The sequence below is a fragment of the Lagenorhynchus albirostris genome, chromosome 2 (assembly GCF_949774975.1).
Source record: "Lagenorhynchus albirostris chromosome 2, mLagAlb1.1, whole genome shotgun sequence".
Taxonomy (NCBI): Eukaryota; Metazoa; Chordata; class Mammalia; order Artiodactyla; family Delphinidae; genus Lagenorhynchus; species Lagenorhynchus albirostris.
In genome coordinates, this window is record NC_083096.1 from 130,378,987 (window position 1) to 130,400,578 (window position 21,592).

At 42.2% G+C, this 21,592-nt stretch overlaps 2 protein-coding genes across 9 annotated transcripts in view; both read right to left on the reverse strand.

Moving 5' to 3' along the window:
• DNAJC6 (DnaJ heat shock protein family (Hsp40) member C6) overlaps positions 1 to 7,415 on the reverse strand; it is a 161,148-nt gene extending 153,733 nt beyond the window's left edge. The window contains exon 1 of one of the 5 annotated variants that reach the window (XM_060139830.1): positions 7,305 to 7,415. In XM_060139830.1, the coding sequence (XP_059995813.1) occupies positions 7,305 to 7,362 (58 nt within the window). In that variant the 5' untranslated portion in view covers positions 7,363 to 7,415. Of the gene's footprint in view, positions 1 to 1,650; positions 1,867 to 7,304 lie in introns of those variants that run through there. The other 4 variants (XM_060139833.1, XM_060139829.1, XM_060139831.1 and 1 more) reach the window with 4 other exon arrangements.
• AK4 (adenylate kinase 4) overlaps positions 1 to 21,592 on the reverse strand; it is a 146,528-nt gene that overhangs the window by 40,968 nt on the left and 83,968 nt on the right. For 2 of the 4 annotated variants that reach the window (XR_009538908.1, XM_060139838.1), the window contains one exon: positions 17,760 to 18,518. The exons of 1 other annotated variant lie outside the window; for it this stretch is intronic. The gene's annotated coding sequence lies outside the window, so the exon portion shown is untranslated. Of the gene's footprint in view, positions 1 to 7,424; positions 7,554 to 17,759; positions 18,519 to 21,592 lie in introns of those variants that run through there. One more of the 4 variants, XM_060139839.1, reaches the window with a different exon arrangement.

A 21,592-nucleotide genomic window follows, 5' to 3' on the forward strand; every position in this document is an offset into this window, starting at 1 on the left:
GAATGCTTACTATGTGCCAGCACTTTACAATTATTAACTCATTAATTCATTTAATCTTCGTAAAAACCCTGGGGTGGAGATGGGGGTGATGCGGCCCTGTTGCAGTCTAGCTTCTGCCCTGGCTCAGGTCGGCCATTTTAGAACTCAAGGCATGTCAGCCTCTGAAGAATCCTCAGATGCTGGAAACAGACGAAAAGGACATGATAGGACACACAGACAGACAGACAGAGAGACAGACACACACACACACACACACACACACAAGCAGACAGGTATCTGCAAAGTACCCAGCTCTGACTTAGCCTGGTGGGGGATGCAAAGATGAAGTGGATGAGAACCTGCCCACATGGAATCTATAATAGCAGATGAACAGTGACAAATGATGATGAAATACCAGCAGACAGGTTACAGGTGGCACCTATCCCAGGAAAGGCTTCACAGAGGAGATGCATTTGTGCTAGTCCTAACGGACGGGTAGGAATTGGCCAGGCTGAGAGACCAAGGCATGGCCACTGCAGATAGAGAGAAGGCAATGAGCCAGCAGATCGTGTCATGTCCCTGTGCTCAGAACATGTTAGTGGCTTCCCAGCTCACTTGGAATAAAATCCAAACTCCTCATCATATACTACCCAGACCCTGTCCCAGGCCCTGCCTGCCTCACTTTCCCCTTGCTTAGCTCAGGCACACTGAGAACCTTTCCACCTGCTATTGCCCCGGCAGGAAGCTCTCCCCTGGCTCCATGCTGGAGTAACTCTGAATCAGTCTTCAGGCTCAGCTGTAATTGCATGGCCGCAGAGACGCCTTCCCTGTCCACTCCCCAAGTAAGCTAGGGCCCCTCTACCTTTTCTTCTCTCCCAGCAGACGAGTTGATTCCTTCCAAGCACACAGAGCAATCTGCAATGGAGACTTTTACCTATTTGACGTGTGTAACGTCTGTTTCCCCCTTTAAAAGTGGTTCCATGAGCTGCGGCCTTGCCTATCTCGTTCAATCCTGGGCCCTGACACACAGGGGAGCTCGTTAAAAATTATGGAATGAATGAATGCAGTGACTGAATAAATGTGAGTTAAGGCCCTGGTGAGGATAGGGTGGAATGTGTTTGGGAAATAGTTAATTGTGACTAGAGCTTACAAGATAACAGATGGGTTGGAAAGAGGGTGGGTCCAATGGGGAGGACCTCCAAGGCAGAGTTGGGTGCGGATTAAATCCCCCAACGGGTACTGCATTGCAGGTGCCGGCCAGGTTTTGGGGGGAGGGGGATGCAAACTGTTTTCCAGAGGCACCCCGGATTCCCTCTGTCCAGAGCCAAACGGACAGACAGGGACTTGTGCGGGAAATTAACAAGCTGCAACCACCTGGGCCAAGGGGAGATACGCTTAAAGGGTGGAGGGGGAAGAAGGGACTGTCGTCGAGCGGCCCCGGGGGAGCTTGGGGACTGCTGTAGTCCCCGCGGCCCAGGATCAGGGAGGAGGGTCGCCCAGGCAGGGCCAGACGTCCAGGCGGCGCGGCCCCCGCCCGCGGGCCCCGGGGGCCGAGAACCCAGAGGGAGATGCCGCCCACGGCAGCAGCCGGAGCCACCGCGGCCCCGCTTCAGCGGGAGGCCGGCGCCCGCCGCTCGTGGTAACAGGTCCCGCGGCCGCGCCCACACTCACCCTGCGCCGCCTTGGAAGCCGAGCGCGTCCGCCACAGCCGCCGGGTTGCCTTCCACGGCCGCAGCGAAGAAAACAGCCTCCGGCTCTTCTTGCCGCTCTTCTCAGTTGCTCCCATCTGTGCGCCCGCGCCCCTCCCCCGCCGCCCGCCGCCGTCCGAGGATCGCCTCCCGCTTCCCCGGCCGCCGCGCTTCTGCCAGGTGCCAGGCAGTCGCCGGGGAGGACGCGGCCGCGGGGGGAGGAGCTTGCGGCCGGATGCGGGGCGGGGAGGGTGGGGACCTCGCTCGCGCTGAGCCTGCGGGTGCGGCCGACCAAGGCGGGGACGCTGCAGGGATGCGCCAGCCGGGGGAGCGCTCAGCCCCTGGCAGCTCACAGGTGAATGCTTTAGTCTTTCCCGCTTCGTTCCGGAGATGTTGACGGAGTGCCCAACTACTGCTAGGCATCATTAATTAACACAAACCCCCCTGGGATGTGCACTGATTTTTATCCCCAAATTACAAATGATAAAATTGAAGCTCCGAAACGTGAAGTAATCTGCCCAGAGATCACACAGCCGCTAAATTATGCTGATATCCAAGTCCTGGGCTCTAGCTATATTTTTTTCATCCCTTTCTACTGCCTCAGAATGATTCCACATTATGTTGGATTTTTTTTGAAGTTTTGCTTTTTTTATGCTTCTATTTTTTCTTTTTTTTCTTTTTTTTTACATCTTTATTGGAGTATAATTTCTTTACAATGGTGTCTTAGTTTCTGCTTTATAACAAAGTGACTCAGTTATACATATACATATGTTCCCATATCTCCTCCCTCCTGCATCTCCCTCCCTCCCACCCCTCCAGGTGGTCACAAAGCACCGAGCTGATCTCCCTGTGCTCTGCGGCTCCCTCCCACTAACTATCTATCTTACGCTTGGTAGTGTATATATGTCCATGCCACTCTCTCGCCTCGTCACAGCTTACCCTTCCCCCCGCCATATCCTCAAGTCCATTCTCTAGTAGGTCTGTGTCTTTATTCCTGTCTTACCCCTAGGTTCTTCATGACATTTTTTTTCTTAAATTCCATATATATGTGTTAGCATACAGTACCTGTCTCTCTCTTTCTGACTTACGTCACTCTGTATGACAGACTCCAGTGGATTTTTTTTATTTAAGTCTGATAGATATTCCTGTTTTCCTCATGCAACAGATTAAGAATCACTTTTTTTAAAAAATTTATTTTTGGCTGCATTGGGTCTTCGTTGCTGCACTGGGGCTTTCTCTAGTTGCTGCAAGGGGGCCACTCTTCGTTGTGGTACGCGGGCTTCTCATTGCGGTGGCTTCTCGTTGTGGCACACGGGCTCCAGTAGTTGTGGCTCACGGGCTTCGTTGCTCTGCTGCATGTGGGATCTTCCCAGACCAGGGCTCGAACCCGTGTCCCCTGCGGATTCTTAACCACTACTCCACCAGGGAAGCCCTTTTTTTTTCTTCTTCTTCTTTTTTTTAAGAACCTATTCTATGTGCAGGCACTTTTACACATATGCCATGAAACCTCACAGCAACCCTGTGGGGTAGGAGGCGTTTCCCATTCGCCAGATGAGGAAACCTAAATGTCAGAGCTGAGGTGGCCCAGCCCCCACCACTTTATCTCTGTGGTGATTTTGCCTGTAGTTAAGAGTCGGAGAGGAAGAGCAAAACCACGATCCCTTAACACTGCCTGACTGAAATAATAATAGCTAACATTTATGGAGTGCCTCTCATGTGCCGGATTTTACATACATTACCTTATTTAACTCTCCCAATGATACTCATGGGAGAGAAATTATTAATATCCTCACTTAACAGATGGGGGAAACTGAGTATCAGAGAGGTCAGGTTACCTACATAAACCCATATAAAGCTTATATGTTAGGTTGAATCATGAAACTACCATTTTTGTAGGTTCAAACAAAAGGCTCAATTCATCATATGACATTTTCACCAGACGATCAAAATTTAAATCACCAATGGAGGGAGATGATAATCCAGTGCATCCAGATGACACACTGAGAGACACATCACCTTTGTCACATTCTGGCCAAGAATGCACAACCTGAATCTAATCATGGAGAAATATAAGTTAAACCCCAAATGAGGACTTTACTATGAAAACTGGGGTACGGGGGAGGGGGCGTCAGGGCAGGGGTGTTATATTCGTTAAAAATGTCAATGATATAAAAGATGAAGAGGGACTTCCCTGGTGGTGCAGTGGTTAAGAATCCACCTGCCAATGCAGGGGACACGGGTTCTATCCCTGGTCTGGGAAGATCCCACGTGCCGCGGAGCAACTAAGCCCGTGCGCCATAACTACTGAGCCTGCGCTCTAGAGCCCACGTGCCACAACTACTGAAGCCCGCGAGCCACAACTACTGAAGCCCGTGCACCTAGAGCCCATGCTCCGGCGACAAGAGAAGCCACTGCAATGAGAAGTCTGCACACAATGAAGAGTAGCCCCTGCTTGCCACAACTAGAGAAAAGCCCACCCGCAGCAACAAAGACCCAACACAGCCAAAAATTAAAAATAATTAATTAATTATTTTTTTTAAAGATGAAGAAAGGCTGTGGAGGTGTTCTAGACTAAAGGAGGCTAAAGAGATATGACAGCTAACAGTAATACCTGACTCTAGAATGGACTGTGTTGGAGTTTGGAAAAAAGACTCCAAGGGACATTACTAGGTCAATTTAAATATATATATATGATTAAATAAGTGTCAGTGTCAGATAAACTACTGAAGTTGATAACTATACTGTGGTTATGTAAGAAAATATCCCTATTTTTAGAAAATACACACCAAGGTATTTAGGAGTAAAGGGTCATGATGCATTTATTTTACCTTCAAATGGTTTACAAAAGAAGTTTCATATATATGTTTGGGGAGGCGGGAAGCAAATGATAAAGCAAATACAGCAAAAGTATAGTAATAGGTGAATCTGGACAAAGAATATATGGGTGTGTTTTGTACTGTTCTTATTCTTGCAACTTTTCTGTAAGTTTTCAATTTATTCCCAACTGAAAAGGTTATAAAAAAACCTTTAAGTTTCATAGAAAAAAGAAAATAAAGTGGGAAGACTGTACCTGATATTAAGGCCTACTGTACAGCTATAGTTATCAAAACAGTGTGGTCTTGGCAGAGGGATAGATGCATAGATTAATAAAGAACCCAGAAACAGACCTGCACACATATACCCAACTGATTTTTGACAAAGGTGCAAAAGCAGTTCAATGGAGGAAAGACAGCTGTTTCAACAAATGATGCTGAAGCAATGGGACATATATTGGCAAAAAAAAATTAACCTTGACTTAAACCTCACACCTTATACAAAAATCTAGAAAAATGGATTATGTTATTTTATTCTATGTTATTCTACAGAAAATAATAAAAGAAAATCATCTGGGGTCTGGAGCTATGCAAAGAGTTGTCACCAAAAGCATGATCCATAAGAGAAAAAAGTTGATAAATTGGACTTTATCAAAATTAAATACTTTTGCTCCGCAAAAGACCCTTTTAAGAGGATGAAAATACAAGCTACAAAAGGGGCAAAAATAGTTACCTGACAAAGGACTAGTATTTATAATATATAAAGAATTCTTAAAACTCAACATTAAAAATAATCCAATTAGAAAATGTGCAAAAGACATGAGCAGATATTTCACTAAAGAGGATGGACATACAGATATCAAATAAGCACATGAAAAGATATTCAGCATCATTAGCTATTAAGGAAGTACAAATTAAAACCACAATGAGATATCACTGCATACCTCAGAATGGCTAAAATGAAAAATAGTGACAACACCAAATGCTGGTGAGAATGCAGAGGGAGAAACTGGATCCTTTACACATTGCGGGTAGGAATGTAAATGGTACAGCCACGTTAGAAAAGAGTTTAGCAGTTTCTTATAAAACTAAACACAGCTACCATAAGACCCAACAATGGCACTCTTGGGTACTTATCCCAGAAAAAAATGAAAACTATGTTCACACAAAAACCTATACAGCAATGTTTATAGTAGCTTTATTTGTAATAGCCCCAAACTGGAAGCAACCCAGATGTCCTTTGGGTGAATGGTTAAACAAGCCGTGGTATATCCCTACCATAGAGTACTAAGCAATAAAAAGTAACAAAGCTATTGCTACAGGCAACAAACTATATGAATCTCCAGGAATTATGTTGAGTGAAAAAAGCCAATCCCAAAAGTTATGTACTATATGATTCCATTTATATAGTATTCTTGAAATGGCAAAAATTATATAAATCAAAAACAGATAGTGGGACTTCCCTGGTGGTCCAGTGGATAAGAATCCACCTTCGAATGCAGGGGACGCGGGTTCGATCCCTGGCGGGGAAACTAAGATCACACATGCCGTGGGGCAACTAAGCCCGTGCGTCGCAACTACTAAGCCCGTGCCCACTGGAGCCTGTGCACCACAACTAGAGAGAAATCCACGCACCACAATGAAGATTCTGTGTGCCGCAGCTAAGGCCTGACACAGCCAAATAAATAAAAAATAAATAAATAGACTTATTTAGAAAAAGACAGATAGTGGTTGCCAGGGAGGAGGGAGATGAGCATGGCTATAAAAGTACAACAGGAAAGGCCTGTGGTGATCGAACTGTTCTGTATCTTGTCTGTATCAATGTCTACATACCGGTTGTGATATTAGACTATAGTTTTGCACAATGCTCCCACTAGAGGGAATGTGTAAAGCTGTACGTAGGATCTCTGTATTATTTTTTACAACTGCATGTGATCTACAGTTATTTTTAAATTAACAGTTTAATTTTTAAAAAGCCACATGTCCGCAATTTCATATAGTTCACTCTAATATCTAAATCGCGCTTGAGCCAAGATTCCACCGAGGCCCACGCCTTCATGGCTACACTCAGCTTTCTTGTGACGGCTGGCTCACTGTGGGAGACCAAGGACCATCTGCCAGGTTCCAGGGCGGAGACATGGAAGACTCGGAAAGGTCACAGGAGCATGGAGACCCAGGTCAGCCAGGGAGTGCTAAACTACTCTCCTGTTTGGAATGAGTCCCTTGGGGGTCTAGATAAGGGACACTCGAAAAGTAATTAATGGCCAGACCTATTTTGTTCTTTCTCTAATCCAAGAAGAATAGGAAGATATAAATATGAAATAAAGAAGGGGAATGGGAGAGACCAGGAAGAGGGTGGAAATTGAGAGGTGTCCTCTCTATCGGCAGTAAGCTGTATTTTCTTCTACACCAGCCTTCATTCTCCATGCCATCTAGACTAACGTCTAAAGAAACAGACCCTTAGAAGAAACAATCTAATTAACAAAGCTACTCAGAAATAGCAGCCACATGCCAGCAACTCCTACCCTAGACAAGGGTTGCCCTCTGCTCCTGGGACTTCTTACTTGGCCTTGCGGTTAGGACACCTAAAATCGAATCCTGGTTAGCAGGACCACCTGCAAAATATTGGTTATGTCCCTTCCCTTCCTGGCTTACAGTTTTAATCACCACGACCTCCACTCCCATTAATGAATGGGATTTAACCACATGACCTAGAAGTGTCCTTCCAGGGTTTCCCACCATCCTTCCCTGCATGTCCTAACTCTCACTAGTTTTGGAATACTGCTACGTATCAGTAGCCCCAGTGCCTGGCTTAGAGACTCACCTTTTCTTCTAGTGTTTGGTATATCCAGTGGATTACAGTAGCTTCTTGGAGGGCGCATTTGCTCACTGCTTAGACGTCACGGGTCAGGGTGGGATGAGAGAGACATTCTTCAGCTTGCCCTTTTAGTCCAAGCATCATGTGATTTCATGGCACCCCTCCAGCTTGGAGCTGAAACCGGCCAGAAGTCTCTGGCTCCCACGGTTACAGCCTGCTCCAGTCAGATCCAGTGGGAAGCCTTCCCAGCAGTCCCTGGAGCCCATGGGAAAAGAATGCAACCTGAGAGAAGATCTTCCACCCAAGTAGAAACATGCAAGTGCCCTGAGGCACATTCATAAGCACTAGCAACATGGAATTTCTTTTCAAATGTCGAAAGTGCAAAACAAATATTGGGCATAGGACAAAAAAAAGACTCCCCAAACTCTGAATTCCATTCATGTCGTTTTGTTTACAAAGCTAAGTCCAGAAATTCAAAGATGGCAGTGCTCAAAGTCAATGGGATACAACACTGTGTGTGTGTGTGTGTGTGTGTGTGTGTGTGTGTGTGTGAGTCTGCGTGTGTGCAGTGTGCGAGGGGGCTAATAGAAAGGAGCTGTGTGAATCCTGGCTCTGTCACTAACTGTGTGACCTTATCCAACTTGCCTAACTTCCCTAAATCTCAGTTTTCCCATCTGTAAAATGGGGATAGTAAATAGTACCTACCTCACAGGGTTGTGATAAGTTTTACTATCATATGTAAAGAATCAAGTAGGCTAAATTAAACAAAGGAGCTTATTATAATACTATGTCCATTTAGAGATACAGATAAAAAAGAATGGCATCTCCTTTCACAATGAATAAATAAATTGTGTGTGTGTGTGTGTGTGTGTGTTTGCATGTGTCTCAAGAGAGAGAAAAATGGGACGGTTGATAATTGGTGAAGATCACATCCTTCAAACTTCATGATTTAATTCCATGTCTGTCTTCTTTTACGCCTGAGGTGTCCTGTTACTCACCCTCCCTTACAGAAAGTTCCAGAATGTAAACTAAACTGTATAACCTAAAGGCAGCTCAGGTGCCTTTGGAACCACTGGATGCTGTTTCACGTTACCCCAATGGCAACGCCAGTAGGACTATCACTAGTACAGGAAACAACTCAGGGTAGTCTCCACTTTAAACTTATTTTTCAGTCTGAAGTTCTGAAGTTTATATTGTATTGAAAATAAGTGCTTAAAAATCTGTCTTTCCTCCAGAGACTAGAGCTCCCATTTTTGCATCTGACACCTGGCTTATTAATCACAGGACTCTCTGCACTCGGCACAGACTTGGCAAAGTAGACGTTCTCATTAAATGTATTCTTATTCTGTTTGCGGTTTACATCAGAACAAAGGGACTTTATTGCAGGGGAGTGGTGATCATGAGGCAGTACAGAGAAGAGTCATAGTAAAAAGTCACTACCACTCTAGGCTGGAAGGGCAGAAGGAGAAGGCATTACAGCAGCCCGGGGGTTGGGGGCCACCGGACGGAAGATGGAACCAAGGGGATGGATGCCTAGGAGAAGAAACAGCCTCTGCAGGCATTTCAGAACATGTTTTCTGACCTGTACCTCAATGTGCAGCCCCACGTAGCCCAGACATCCCTCACTTCCAAGGAGCTTTTCCAGAAATCCTCCTTCCCTGTCTTCCCTTATGTTATCTGGGATTTAGGAGCAGTGGAGAAGAGTGATGAAAGTCACAGAATTGATCACTTCTGGGCAACCCTTGGCAAGTTACTAGCCTCTGTGTGCCTTAGTCTTCTCCTCTGCAAAATAGGGAAATTCATATGTGTCTCGAAGGGGCACGCTGGAGATGAAATGTGAGATTACATTTACAAAGCATCTAGGCTTGTCTGGCATAAAGCAAATGTTCAAATTATGCTAATCCTCGCCCTCCCTTTTTAAATGACACAGAACATGCTGTAACAAAAGGTTTTTGTATTCCTCTCTTTTCTATTAGAGAAGAACTATTGTGTGGAGCCTGGAAAATCTATCAAAGGGCAAGGGATCTTTCTGGAAATGTTGGCCCCATGGCTCAGAGTTTAACTGTAGGCTTTGATGGAGGGGAAATGAAATACAGGGTGAGTGGTTATCTACAGACACATAGTTGGGGAGCCTTCAAAGTAGAGAAGGACAGGGCCATGGGAATGGCTGATGGGGGCTGAGGGAGGGTGATTTGGGGGTCCCTCCTCCTGTCTTCAATCTCCTTGTCAGAGACTTTTTTGAAAATGACAGTCCAATTGTGTAATGATAAATGATTTTTTTCTTCATGTCTTTCTAATTCTTTTCTTTTTTTCAAGCTTTCTGTGTGTGAATCTTAACTTGTATAATAAGAAAGAAAAAACTAAGTGCAAAGTTTTAGGCCAACTGAAAAAGCTGACTCTGTTGGTGAGGCTTTAAAATGAGTGGTAACAGGAAAATGGAAATAAGGTGGGTTCTACTAGGGACGCAGCTGCAGCTGCATGGGAGAGCGGTGGCCATTTCAAACCAGTCTCACCGGCTGGGTCTGCAATCCTCACATCTTTTGTTCTCCTGGAGAGTGCCTTTGCAATACTTAGTATTGCGGTGTAATGCCTTCAGGGAAAGCCGGCATGCTTTTAAACCTTAGAATGTGTACATACTCCCCTTTTTTTTTTCGGTTGAGGTATAATTATAGTTAAAATTGGAGTTTTTAACCCCTCCTTTGTTTGCTATGTATCTCTGTTATCATAGTATCAATTTGCTTTTGTGACAGAGATGACTGGTGCTCACCAATATCCATGTTTCTCTTCTTCCTGGGCACACAGCTAGACTACTTTCCCAGCCTAACTTGCAGTTGGTCATGGCCATGTAACTCAGTCTGGCCAAGGGAATGGGGAACAATGATGTAAGCCGCTCAGAAGCCTGGCCTCTGAAACTTTTCACATAACCTTCCAAGCTCTCTTTCTTCACCTATCAGCTGACTGGAAGCTGAAGATCCAGGTACTGATTTTGAAGCCCAGAAGTATGGTGGAGCTTTCAGATGGAGGGAGCCTGGGTCCCTGAATGACTGCATGAAACAAATCTCTCCCGCTCCTGCATCAATCTCATTGGACTGCAGTGTGAGCAAGAAACACCTCTGTCATGTCCAGAATTGAGATTCTGCAGTTGTTTGTTACAGCAGTCAGAATACTCTTACTAATACACCTAAAGAGACTGCATACTGGGGCAGAAGTATCTAATTCTGAGTGGTATCCCGGGTGACATGATGCCAGATGGACACTTCCAAGGAAGATTCTTCAACATTGGACTTGAGCGTTTTATGCGCATGCATGGACTTATAAAGAGGGTCTGCTTGCTGTGCATGTAAGTTAAGAACAAAATCACTGATAAATTAGGGTATAAACATTGGAATCACATCTGCGAATTGTGGTGGCGGTGCTCTACCGAAATTCATAACTGACCCTTCGGGATTTGGTCCTATTTCGTTATCTTAACCTTTGGGGCTTCTAACAAATTGCGCAAAGGTCTGTAATGGTTCTTCACTATATATCAGCTATCAAATGCTTTTCAGATCGATGAATGACCACATAAAATTATTTATTACACACAAAATGTTAAAGAATGATTACTTAACACTTGAATTGCTAATTAAAAATAATGATTCAATATTTTCTTTTTCTTCCAGGATTTACGTTGAATATTGCTAATCGACCATAGCTGGAGCTGCATATCAACATCTCCCAAGGGGCCACAAAAAGCAAATAAGACCATTGGATGTAACATCTAAGGACAAATTTCTCTCAATTACATTTGCTGGTTTACGTTTCCCTCTTCCATGAAAAACTACCTCTGCTTCTTATTTTCAACTGTGGGTCATTAATGATGATGGAGAGAACTGAACTGGGTGGATAGTAAAAGGTGTTACAAAATGGAGAAGACTTTTGACAGTTTGAATATTTGAGAGGGTTTGCTTCTGTGAGCTTGGCTTGAAATATTACACTGCCTTATCCTGTGATGCTGACATGCCTCCATGAATTCTTTTTTTTTCATGAATTCTTTCTTTCATTAAACAACTACTCTGAACAAATATCCCGCTAGTCCCTTAGGATATAACGCTGAACAACTGAACAACTGTGGTTCTTTTACTCAAGGAGCTTTTGGTCTAATGGAGGAGAAAGACATTTAATAACCAATCATCCAAACAGATAATCATGCAAGTGGAATAAGTGCTATGAAGGAAAAGCCCAGCGTACCAGCACTGTTAGAACATATAATGGTGGAGGTGGAGGAGGGCGGTGACTAAGCTCACTGAAAGGGAAACATCTCTCTGAGAAAATGAATGGACTTCAAGACCTGCAGGATGACCAGTTGCCCAGGCAAAAAATATATAAGATATAGGAAGCAAATCTTAATGTAGGAGGACTATTATTACTGGTAATACTAACCAACACTATTATAATACTTATTATATGTCAGGTAGTGATCTCAGTACATTACATATAGTCACACATTTAATCCTTTCAGCAACCCAATGAGGTAAGTACTATTATTATTTTCATTTTACAAGTGAAAAAACTGAGGCAAAGAAATGTTAATAAGTTACTAACAAACGGCAAAGGAAGGAGTTGCACTCCAGCGATCTGGCTCCAGAGTTTGTACTCTTAGTCACAATGGTCTGCTGAGGTTTGGTGCGGGAACAGAGGCGGGAACAGAGAAGACCTGCATGGGTGAAGATTGGTGAGCAATGGAAAAGGTGGCACAAAGTGAAACAGGAAAGATATGGATTTGAGATTCCTCTGGGGTTGGGGGAAGCTATGCCATGCACTAAGAGGTCAATAAAGTCCCCTAAAATTCTGCAAGCCATCTTGATCTTTGTTCTCTCCACGTGAATTTGGTGACCCATGAACTTTGGAGGGCACGACCCCAGGGGCATAGAGAGGTTGTCCTGCCCCGTTAGCAGCTTGCACCTCCAATCAGCCATGAGTTCTTCCCTATGGAGTTTAGTTTAGTTCTTCCCTCTGGCTGATCTGCCTGGGGGCTACCTGGACATCCTACCAATGGGTTCAAAGTTCTGCGGCTCTGAGAAGTGAGTTTTGCTGATGCTGCCTGTGACTCCTCAGCCAGCCTGATACACCCCCCGGATGAGCCCAGGGCACGCTGACTACATCTAACTCAGCACAATCATTAGCCTTGTGCACCCTCCTCACACAGTTCACCCCTCTTGCAGTCAAGTGCAGGAAATGCAAGAAAAATCAGTTTCTAGAGTTATGTTGTTCAATACAGTATCCACTAGACACATGTGGCTATTTAAATTTAATTAATAAACTTTAATAGAATAATTTAAAAGTCAGTTCCTCGGTTGAACTAGTCACATTTCAAGTGCTCAATTGCCACATATGGCTAGTGGCTACTATATTGACAGCATAATTGAAGAACAATTCTATTGTTGCAGAAAATTCGATTGGACAGTGCTGCTCTAGAAACACACTTCGTGTCTCTTGGGCTCATCTCAAGATCTGTAACCATGGCAGAGTGCATTTTATTCCAAAGCCCATTCTTATTACACAATGCTTCATTCCCATTCATAGATTACTATTTCTGATTCAACTAATGCACACTGAGCATCAACTGTTGTCAGACTCTCTGCTGGATGTTGAAATAGGCTGAACTATCAAGTTGCTAAAAAAGTCTTAGATGACTAGAACAAAAAGTGTTTGAAATACGGATGCACTGGACTATTCCATTTTTTGTGGGTTTGTGGGTAGGCAATCAAACCTTGGGCAAGTTACTTAAGCTCTCTCAGCCTCATAGCACTGTTGTGGGTATTAAATGAGATAATATATGAAAAACACTTAGTAAATACTCAATAAATGGTAACCATTATTGTTCACATCATCATCATCTTCCCAGTTGACAGGGAACACAGTAGCGAGGGAACTCAGCCTTACTCATTGTGGCATAGTAATAACTGTTATAGGCCTTCTTTGTATTGATCATAGATCTGTCGTCTTTATAGCATTTAGTCACCAGTCTCAGCTCTGCCTTGGGCTGCTCATTAGATATCTGAATATGCCCTCTTGTCCCCTCCCCACACTCAGCCCCAGGTCCTTCACCTACCTACCCCCCTTCTGCGGCTTCTCCTTTTCACTCTCTTTTGAATATTTTCTTCTTTCAAAATGGCTTTCTAAAAAGTAGAACCCAGAACCTCCCCAAGTACTTCAGGTATTGCCCAAACACTCTATATTCAGTGTCTATCAAGATACGTGGCCATGCCAAGGGATTCACTTAATAATTTTTTAACATTTAAAAAATTCATTTTGGGACTTCTCTGGTGGCACAGTGGTTAAGAATCTGCCTGCCAATGCAGGGGACACAGGTTCGATCCCTGGTCCAGGAAGATCCCACATGCCACGGAGCAACTAAGCCTGTGTGCCACAACTACTGAGCCCACACACTGCAACTACTGAAGGCTGTGCACCTAGAGCCTGTGCTCCACAACAAGAGAAGCCACCGCCATGAGAAGCCTGTGCACCGCAACGACGAGTAGCACCCACTCGCCACAACTAGAGAAAAGCCTGCACCCAGCAACAAAGACCCAATGCAGCCAAGAGAAAAAAAAAACATTTATGAAGGTTTACTTTATAACCTGAAATTTGGAACTGAATTTTGAAAATTAAATATAAGACTTAGTTCATATCCACTACACACACATGTTTTTTACATAAATGGTATCATAGTCTACATTTTGTTCATAATTTTTGTTAGCAATATATCTGGAAATATTTCCAATACTCAGTACAATATAACTCCTCCATTAATCTGAACACAAAACTATATTCCTATTATAGGCGCGAAGATCCTATTAGCTGTTTTCTAGCGGGTGGAGGAGTTTTAAACCTTGGATTAGGCTAGTGTACGGTTATCTAAAATCTCAGAATTTTTTTTCATAAAATTGTTATCAAGCCAAGTTCCTCCCATTCTATAATCTGCAACTGAATGTTTTAAACCTAAATGTAGGACTTGGCATTCATTTCCATTAAATTGCATTTTGTTGTTTTGACCTAGCTTCAAGGTCTTTTGAATCTTGAGTCTTTTATCCAGAAGGCAATCTCTCCCAGCTATAAATCTAATTAATATAATTTGACTTCCACTAAATCACTGAAGCATCCTAGGTCAAGAACAAAGGCCTATAAACAATAAGACAGGTGTGACCTTTCTCCAGATACATGGATCTGTTTCCCCATCCACTAATCTTTGCAGGTATTTTGTCCTGGGACTATGTGTTTTATTGGATCCTGACCCTTTGCTTTCCCCCTTCCTCCTTTTAGGTCTTCCCCTTTACATTTGAACCAAAGACTGTCAGCAGGTTGCTGCTGAGAATTGCATTCGTTTACTTTACTACTCCTTAACAGGTTTGGTGACAAAAACAAAGTTCATCGCAAGAATTTGAAACAACAGAGATAAAATAGGGTTTTGGGGTCCACTAAAGATTCCAACTGGAAATTAAACATAGATCAGAAACTCATTAGATGAATCCATTATTTATTAATCCTATCCATTAGGAGGCGGTGAATGAGAGGTGACACCCACTCTGCTTGTAGAGAGTCAGCAAACAAGGAGGGAAAAAAGGAGTATCTCGTAATGTCGCTTTTTCTAAACCTCTAGTTTGGAGTGTGTGGAGTCATTAGTGGGTTCTCAAATGTCATTCTCTTTCTCCCATCAGGCATGCAGCAGGGTTGCAGCTCCCTACTCTTCACAGCCTTCCCCAGAGGCAGAAACTGTTAACTGTTTGACATATACCTTTCCAGAACTTTCTTCTACATTTCCACATATGAATAAATATGAGTAAAAAATAACACTAGAAAATATTTAGAGGGACTTACTTACCTGGTGGTGCAGTGGTTAAGAATCCGTCTGCCAGTGCAGGGGACAGGTTCGAGCCCTGGCCCGGGAAGATCCTACATGCCATGGAGAAACTAAGTCCATGCGCCACAACTACTGAGCCCACGTGTTGCAACGACTGAAGCCCATGTGCCTAGAGCCCATACTCCACAACCAGAGAAGCCACTGCAATGAGAAGCCTGCGCACCGCAACAAAGAGCCGCCCCCGCTCACCACAACTAGAGAAAGCCCACACACGGCAATGAAGACCCAACGCAGCCAAAAATTTTACAAAATATAAAAATAACTTTAAAAATTAAAGAAGATATTTAGAAATATTAACCAAATTCCTTTCTTGCTGTAACTCTCCAATTCAAACACCTTGGCTCTTTTGTGCTTGTTGAGAGAAGGATGAGAAAAAACAAGTATGAGGGCTGTGAGGGTCTTCCCCTGGCTCTGGTTTTCCCAAGTTTGAAACCCCGGGAATGAGGATGAATCTTAGTTTATACACATGATAAGTAAGAAAAGTAGAGGATTTGAGGACAGAGGGATGGCCCACTCATCTTCTCCTCACCCTTGGATATTTCCCTGGGAGGAGGGGAGCAGGGAGTCTGAAAGAAAGAGGTAAAGGTATAGATTTTGGAGTGTCCTGGAATGAGGGGCTTGGCAGCCTGTCTCTGAGGCAGCATCCTGAGACGTTGACCGTAGACAGTCTCTCAGACATTCCAGTGCCGTGGTAGGGAAAAGGATCAGCAAAACGAGTCCTGGGCCTGAAGAATGATTTCTGTGCCCATGGGCAAGATGGAGAAGAAGCAGGAAGAACATCTTGAGCTGACAGGATGGAAACACCTATGTGACTGATGACCAAGAATCACGAAGATGGATATCTTGGCAGATGCCTGTGTTGACAGAGGACCTCGAGTATCAGAGGGACCAGTTGCTATCCCATCTCCCAGTTCCTTGGAACTCAGATGCAACCCTGGAGAAAAGGAATGAGAAACTTCAAATTCATTGAGAGTATATCTACCAGGTTGATGTGGTGAGGATTAGAAACAGAAATTAGACCAAATTATAAGAGAAAATTATAAAAATGTTTTAAAGTTCTATTTCGGAATCCCCTGGTGATCCAGTGGTTAGGACTTGGCGCTTTCACTGCCAAGGGCTCGGGTTCAATCCCTGGTTGGGGAACTAAGATAACACAAGCCATGAGGTGTGGGCAAAAAAAAAACAGTTCTATGTCTTGTACACCTGAGTTATGGACTTACTATCCATCAAACACATACACACACACACACACAATTTTTTACATAAATGGAATCATAAACTACATATTGTTTATATTTTTCATTAAGAATATATCTGACAATTTTTCCAGTACACAGTGTTCCACATAAAGATAGAGTATGATTTATGTATTACTTAACCATATCCTTAGTGTAAGATATTTAGGTTGTTTCTAGTTTTTGCTGTTTCAACCAAGACTTCAATGTACATTCTTATGTATATAACTTTGTGCACATATGTATTTCTGTAGGAAGAATTCCTTAAAATAAATAGTATATAGAATCAAAGGACATGTGAATTTTTTTTTTTTTTTTTTTGTGGTACGCGGGCCTCTCACTGTTGTGGCCTCTCCCGTTGCGGAGCACAGGCTCCAGACGTGCAGGCTCAGTGGCCATGGCTCATGGGCCCAGCTGCTCCACGGCATGTGGGATCTTCCCGGACTGGGGCACGAACCCGTGTCCCCCACATCAGCAGGCGGACTCTCAACCACTGCGCCACCAGGGAAGCCCTGGACATGTGAATTTTTAATATTGATATATATTAGCAACTTGCCCTCCAAAGTCACTCTATCAACTTGTATATCCTGTGACAGTATATGTTTCCCTTTACATTATAACCTCACAATCCTGAATATCATCAGTATTTTTAATTCTTGAGAGTTTAATAGTTAAAAATGTTTTTCATCGTTCACTTCAGGGTAATTGTAAAATATGAAATTTTCTTCCTCTTTCCAGCTTTGGCCAACTGGCATATCCCACCTTAGGAACTGAGGAAGTACAAACTTCTAAGAAAAGAACAATGGTTAGCCAAACCAGATTTCGAGTAGAATCTTATGTTAATATATTGCAATGTAATCCTGATTAAAAATCTCATTTTTCTCAGATGCAACATTTAATGAATTTAATAACAGAACTCACTTACAGTTGTCCATAAGTTAAATGCAGATATGCAATAATAGAGAATATATCTTCTTTTCAAGAATTCATGGAGAGTCACAAAACTTCATAAAAGAATATTCAAAAGTTCCATAAAGTAGAAATCATACCAAAAAATTTTTGACCACAATGCAATACTGCTAGAAATTAATATCCAAATTAAAAATCAAAAGGCCTTCCACATAGAAATTTAAAAGAAAAACTATTAAATAGCCTTTGTGTGAAGAGAATATACAAAGTAAATACTATAATGAAAACACTGCATCCCAGAATTTGTGAGATATTGCTATGACAATAATCAGAGGAAAATTCACAGTCTTAAACATGTATAAAAATAATAGAATGAATATAAATGAATTAAATTCTCAACTTAAACAGCTAGGAAAAACAACAACAACAAACTGAACCAAGAAAGCACAAGGAAGGAGATAATAAAGACAAAAACATAAATCGATGGAATATGACATAGATACATAATTAAAACTTCTTAGGAAAGAATGAATGAAAGGAACATAGCTAACTTTTGAAATGGAGGAAAGTTAAGAAGTCTTATTTATGGAGAAAGATGAGTCTAAGGCTAGAAACAAGATAAGGTTGCCATTGTCTCCACTACGACTTAACACTGTATTGGAAATATCAGCCAATGCAGTCAGTCAAGAGAAAACAATTGGAACTTAAAAGTGGAAAATAAGTAAAACTATTTCTATGTACAGATATTCTACATGAAAGACCCAACAGAATCAATACTATAACAAAGAAATAATAAAGGAATTCCTTAAGATAGCAGAAAATAAAGCTAACATACAAAAATCAACAGCCAACTGCTAGTGGTCTTCAAGAAAATAAGGAGCTAGAACCAGATGTAAATCAACTAGGCCTCTAGGCACACTATTGAAGTGGACTAGAAATTTTTTTAGAAGAAAAACTTCCTAATTTCTGAAGAACAAAATGAGTTGATTTGGGCTTCCCTGGTGGCGCAGGGGTTGAGAGTCCGCCTGCCGATGCAGGGGACACGGGTTTGTGCCCCGGTCCGGGAAGATCCCACATGCCGCGGAGCGGCTGGGCCCGTGGGCCGTGGCCGCTGGGCCTGCGCATCCGGAGCCTGTGCTCCGCGGCGGGAGGGGCCGCAGCAGTGAGAGGCCCCTGTACCGCAAACAAACAAACAAAAAAAAATGAGTTGATTTATATAACACTGGGAGTAGCACTGGGATAAAGCAAATAAATAAATATATTAATGTGAATAGGAAATAAGATTTTCAGTCTGAGAAGAAAGATATAAAAGAGGGTATGGAAAAATTCTGTAATGATTGAATTGGAATTAGAAATATCAGTATGAACTTATAACTTAAAATGTATATATTTCTTAATTCTATCTAATGTCACCACAGTAACGATGAGCATACATGGTGCCAAGATCTTGGTGGTTTCTGAATACCCTACTACCCCACTAAAAGAGACCAGAGCTCTGTGAAGAAATGACTAATTCCAGGTCTTAGAAAGGAAAGTACAAGATGACACTGTGAACTCTTATGCCGACAATCAAGAAAGTGTTCAGTCACCAATGGAGCCATGTTAAAAAGAAACAAGAACAACTTAAAGGATCCTACTTCCCAAATTTGGGATGATTTGAGCGTGAGAAAGAATAATTATTAGAGCTAAAAAAAGCATTTAGCAAGATGTCAGGCCAAAACATCAATATACAAAAATCAATTTTATAGCTGTACTAGCAAAAAACAATCTGAAAATGAAATTAAGAAAACAATTCCAATGTTACAATAACATTAAGAGAATAAAATACTTAGCAATAATTTTTTTAAAAAATAGCAAAAGACTTGTACACCAAAAGCTACAAAATATCAGTGAAAGAAATTGGAGAAGAATTAAATAAATAGAAATGCATCACATGGCCATGGATTGGAAGACTTAATATTGTTAAAATGGCCATACTCCCCCAATGGATCTACAGATTAAACACAATCTCTAGCAAAATCCCAGATGTCATTTTTTGCAGAAATTGAAAAGCTGATCCTAAAATTGAAATGGAAATTCAAGGGACCCAGAAGAGCCAAAACATTCCTGAAAGAGAAGATCAAAGTTGGAGACTCATCAACTATACTCCAATAAAAATTAAAGAAACAAAATAAAAAAGTTTAGAGACTCACATTTTCTATTTCAAAATGTACTGCAAATCTACAGTAATCAAGACTGTGTTGAACCGGTTTGCAAGGCAGAAATAGAGACACAGATATAGAGAACAAATGTATGGACACCAAGGGGGGAAAGCAGTGGGGGGGTGGGGGGGATGAATTGGGAGATTGGGATTGACATGTATAACTAATATGTATAAAATCGATAACTAATAAGAGCCCACTGTGTAAAAAAATAAATAAAAATTTCTATGACCTGGGAGGAATGGTTCTCAAAACAGAATTTAATTTTAGGTATAGAAAGAAAAAAAGACTGTGTAGTGGGCTTCCCTGGTGGTGCAGTGGTTAAGAATCCGCCTGCCAATGCAGGGGACATGGGTTCAAGCCCTGGTCTGGGAAGATCCCACATGTCACGGAGCAACTAAGCCCATGTGCCACAACTACTGAGTCTGTGCTCCAGAGCACGCGAGCTACAACTACTGAGTGCTCACGCCACAACCACTACATGCCTACAGCCCATGATCTGCAACAAGAGAAGCCACTGCAAATGAGAAGCCTGTGCACCACAACAAAGAGTAGCCCCTGCTCGCTGCAACTAGAGAAAGCACATGCGTGGCAACGAAGACCCAACACAGCCAAAAATAAATAAAATAAATAAATTTTTTAAAAATTAAAAAAAAAGACTGTGTAGTACTGGCATAAGGATAGACATATAGATCAATAGGAGAGAATTGAGTCCAGAAATAAAACCATATATCTATAGTCAGTTGATTTTCAACAAAGGTACGAAGACAACTCAATGAAGAAAGAATAGTCATTCCAACAAATGTTGCTGGACAATTGCATATCCACATGCAGAGGAATTGGAGCCCCTACCTTATGCCATATACAAAAATTAACTCATAATATTTAGATCAAAGACCTAAATGTAAGAATTATAAAATTCTTAGAAGAAAACATAGGGATGAATCTTTTTGAACTGTGGATTAGGTAATGGTTTCTTAGATATGACACCAAAACACAAACAACAAAAGAAAAATTAGGTAAATTGCACTTCATCAAAATTAAAAACTGTTGTGCTTCAAAAGACACTATCAAAAAAGTGAAAAAAACAACCCATACAATGGGAGAAAATATTACAAATCTTATAACTGATTACAGTCTAGTATGCAGTACATAAAGAACTCTTACAACTCAACAATAAGAAGACAAATAACCCAGTTTTTAAATGGGCAAATTATTTAAATAGACATTTCTTCAAAGAAGACGTACAAATGGCCAATAATGAAATATGGAAAGATGCTTGACACCATTAGGGAAATTAAATCAAAATCACAATAAGATCACATCCACAAGAATAGCTATAATAAAAAAAACCACAATAGCAAGTGTTGGCAAGAGTGTGAAGAAATTGGAACCCACTGGAACTCATTGCTGGTGAGAATGTAAAATGGTAACAGCCACTTTGGAAAACAGTTTGGCCATTCCTTAAAAAGTTAAACATAGGGTTACCATATGACCCAGGAACTTAATTCTTTGTTTTTATTGGAGTGTAGTTGCTTTACAATATTGTGTTAGTTTATACTGTACAACAAAGTGAATCAGCTATACGTATACATATATGCCCTATTTTTTGGATTTCCTTCTCATTTAGGTCACCACAGAGCACTGAGTAGAGTTCCCTGTTCTATACAGTAGGTTCTCATTAGTTATCTATTTTATACATGTATCAATAATGCATATATGTCAATCCCAATCTCCCAATTCATCCCACTACCCCCTTTCTCCCTTGGTATCCATACATTTGTCCCAGGAACTTAAGTTTTAAGTATATAATCAAGGGAATTAAAAATGTATGTTCAGGGCTTCCCTGGTGGCGCAGTGGTTGAGAGTCCGCCTGCCGATGCAGGGAACATGGGTTCGTGCCCCGGTCTGGGAAGATCCCACCTGCCGTGGAGTGGCTGGGCCCGTGAGCCATGGCCGCTGAGCCTGCGCGTCCGGAGCCTGTGCTCCACAAAGGGAGAGGCCACAACAGTGAGAGGTCCGCGTACTGCAAAAAAAAAAAATTAA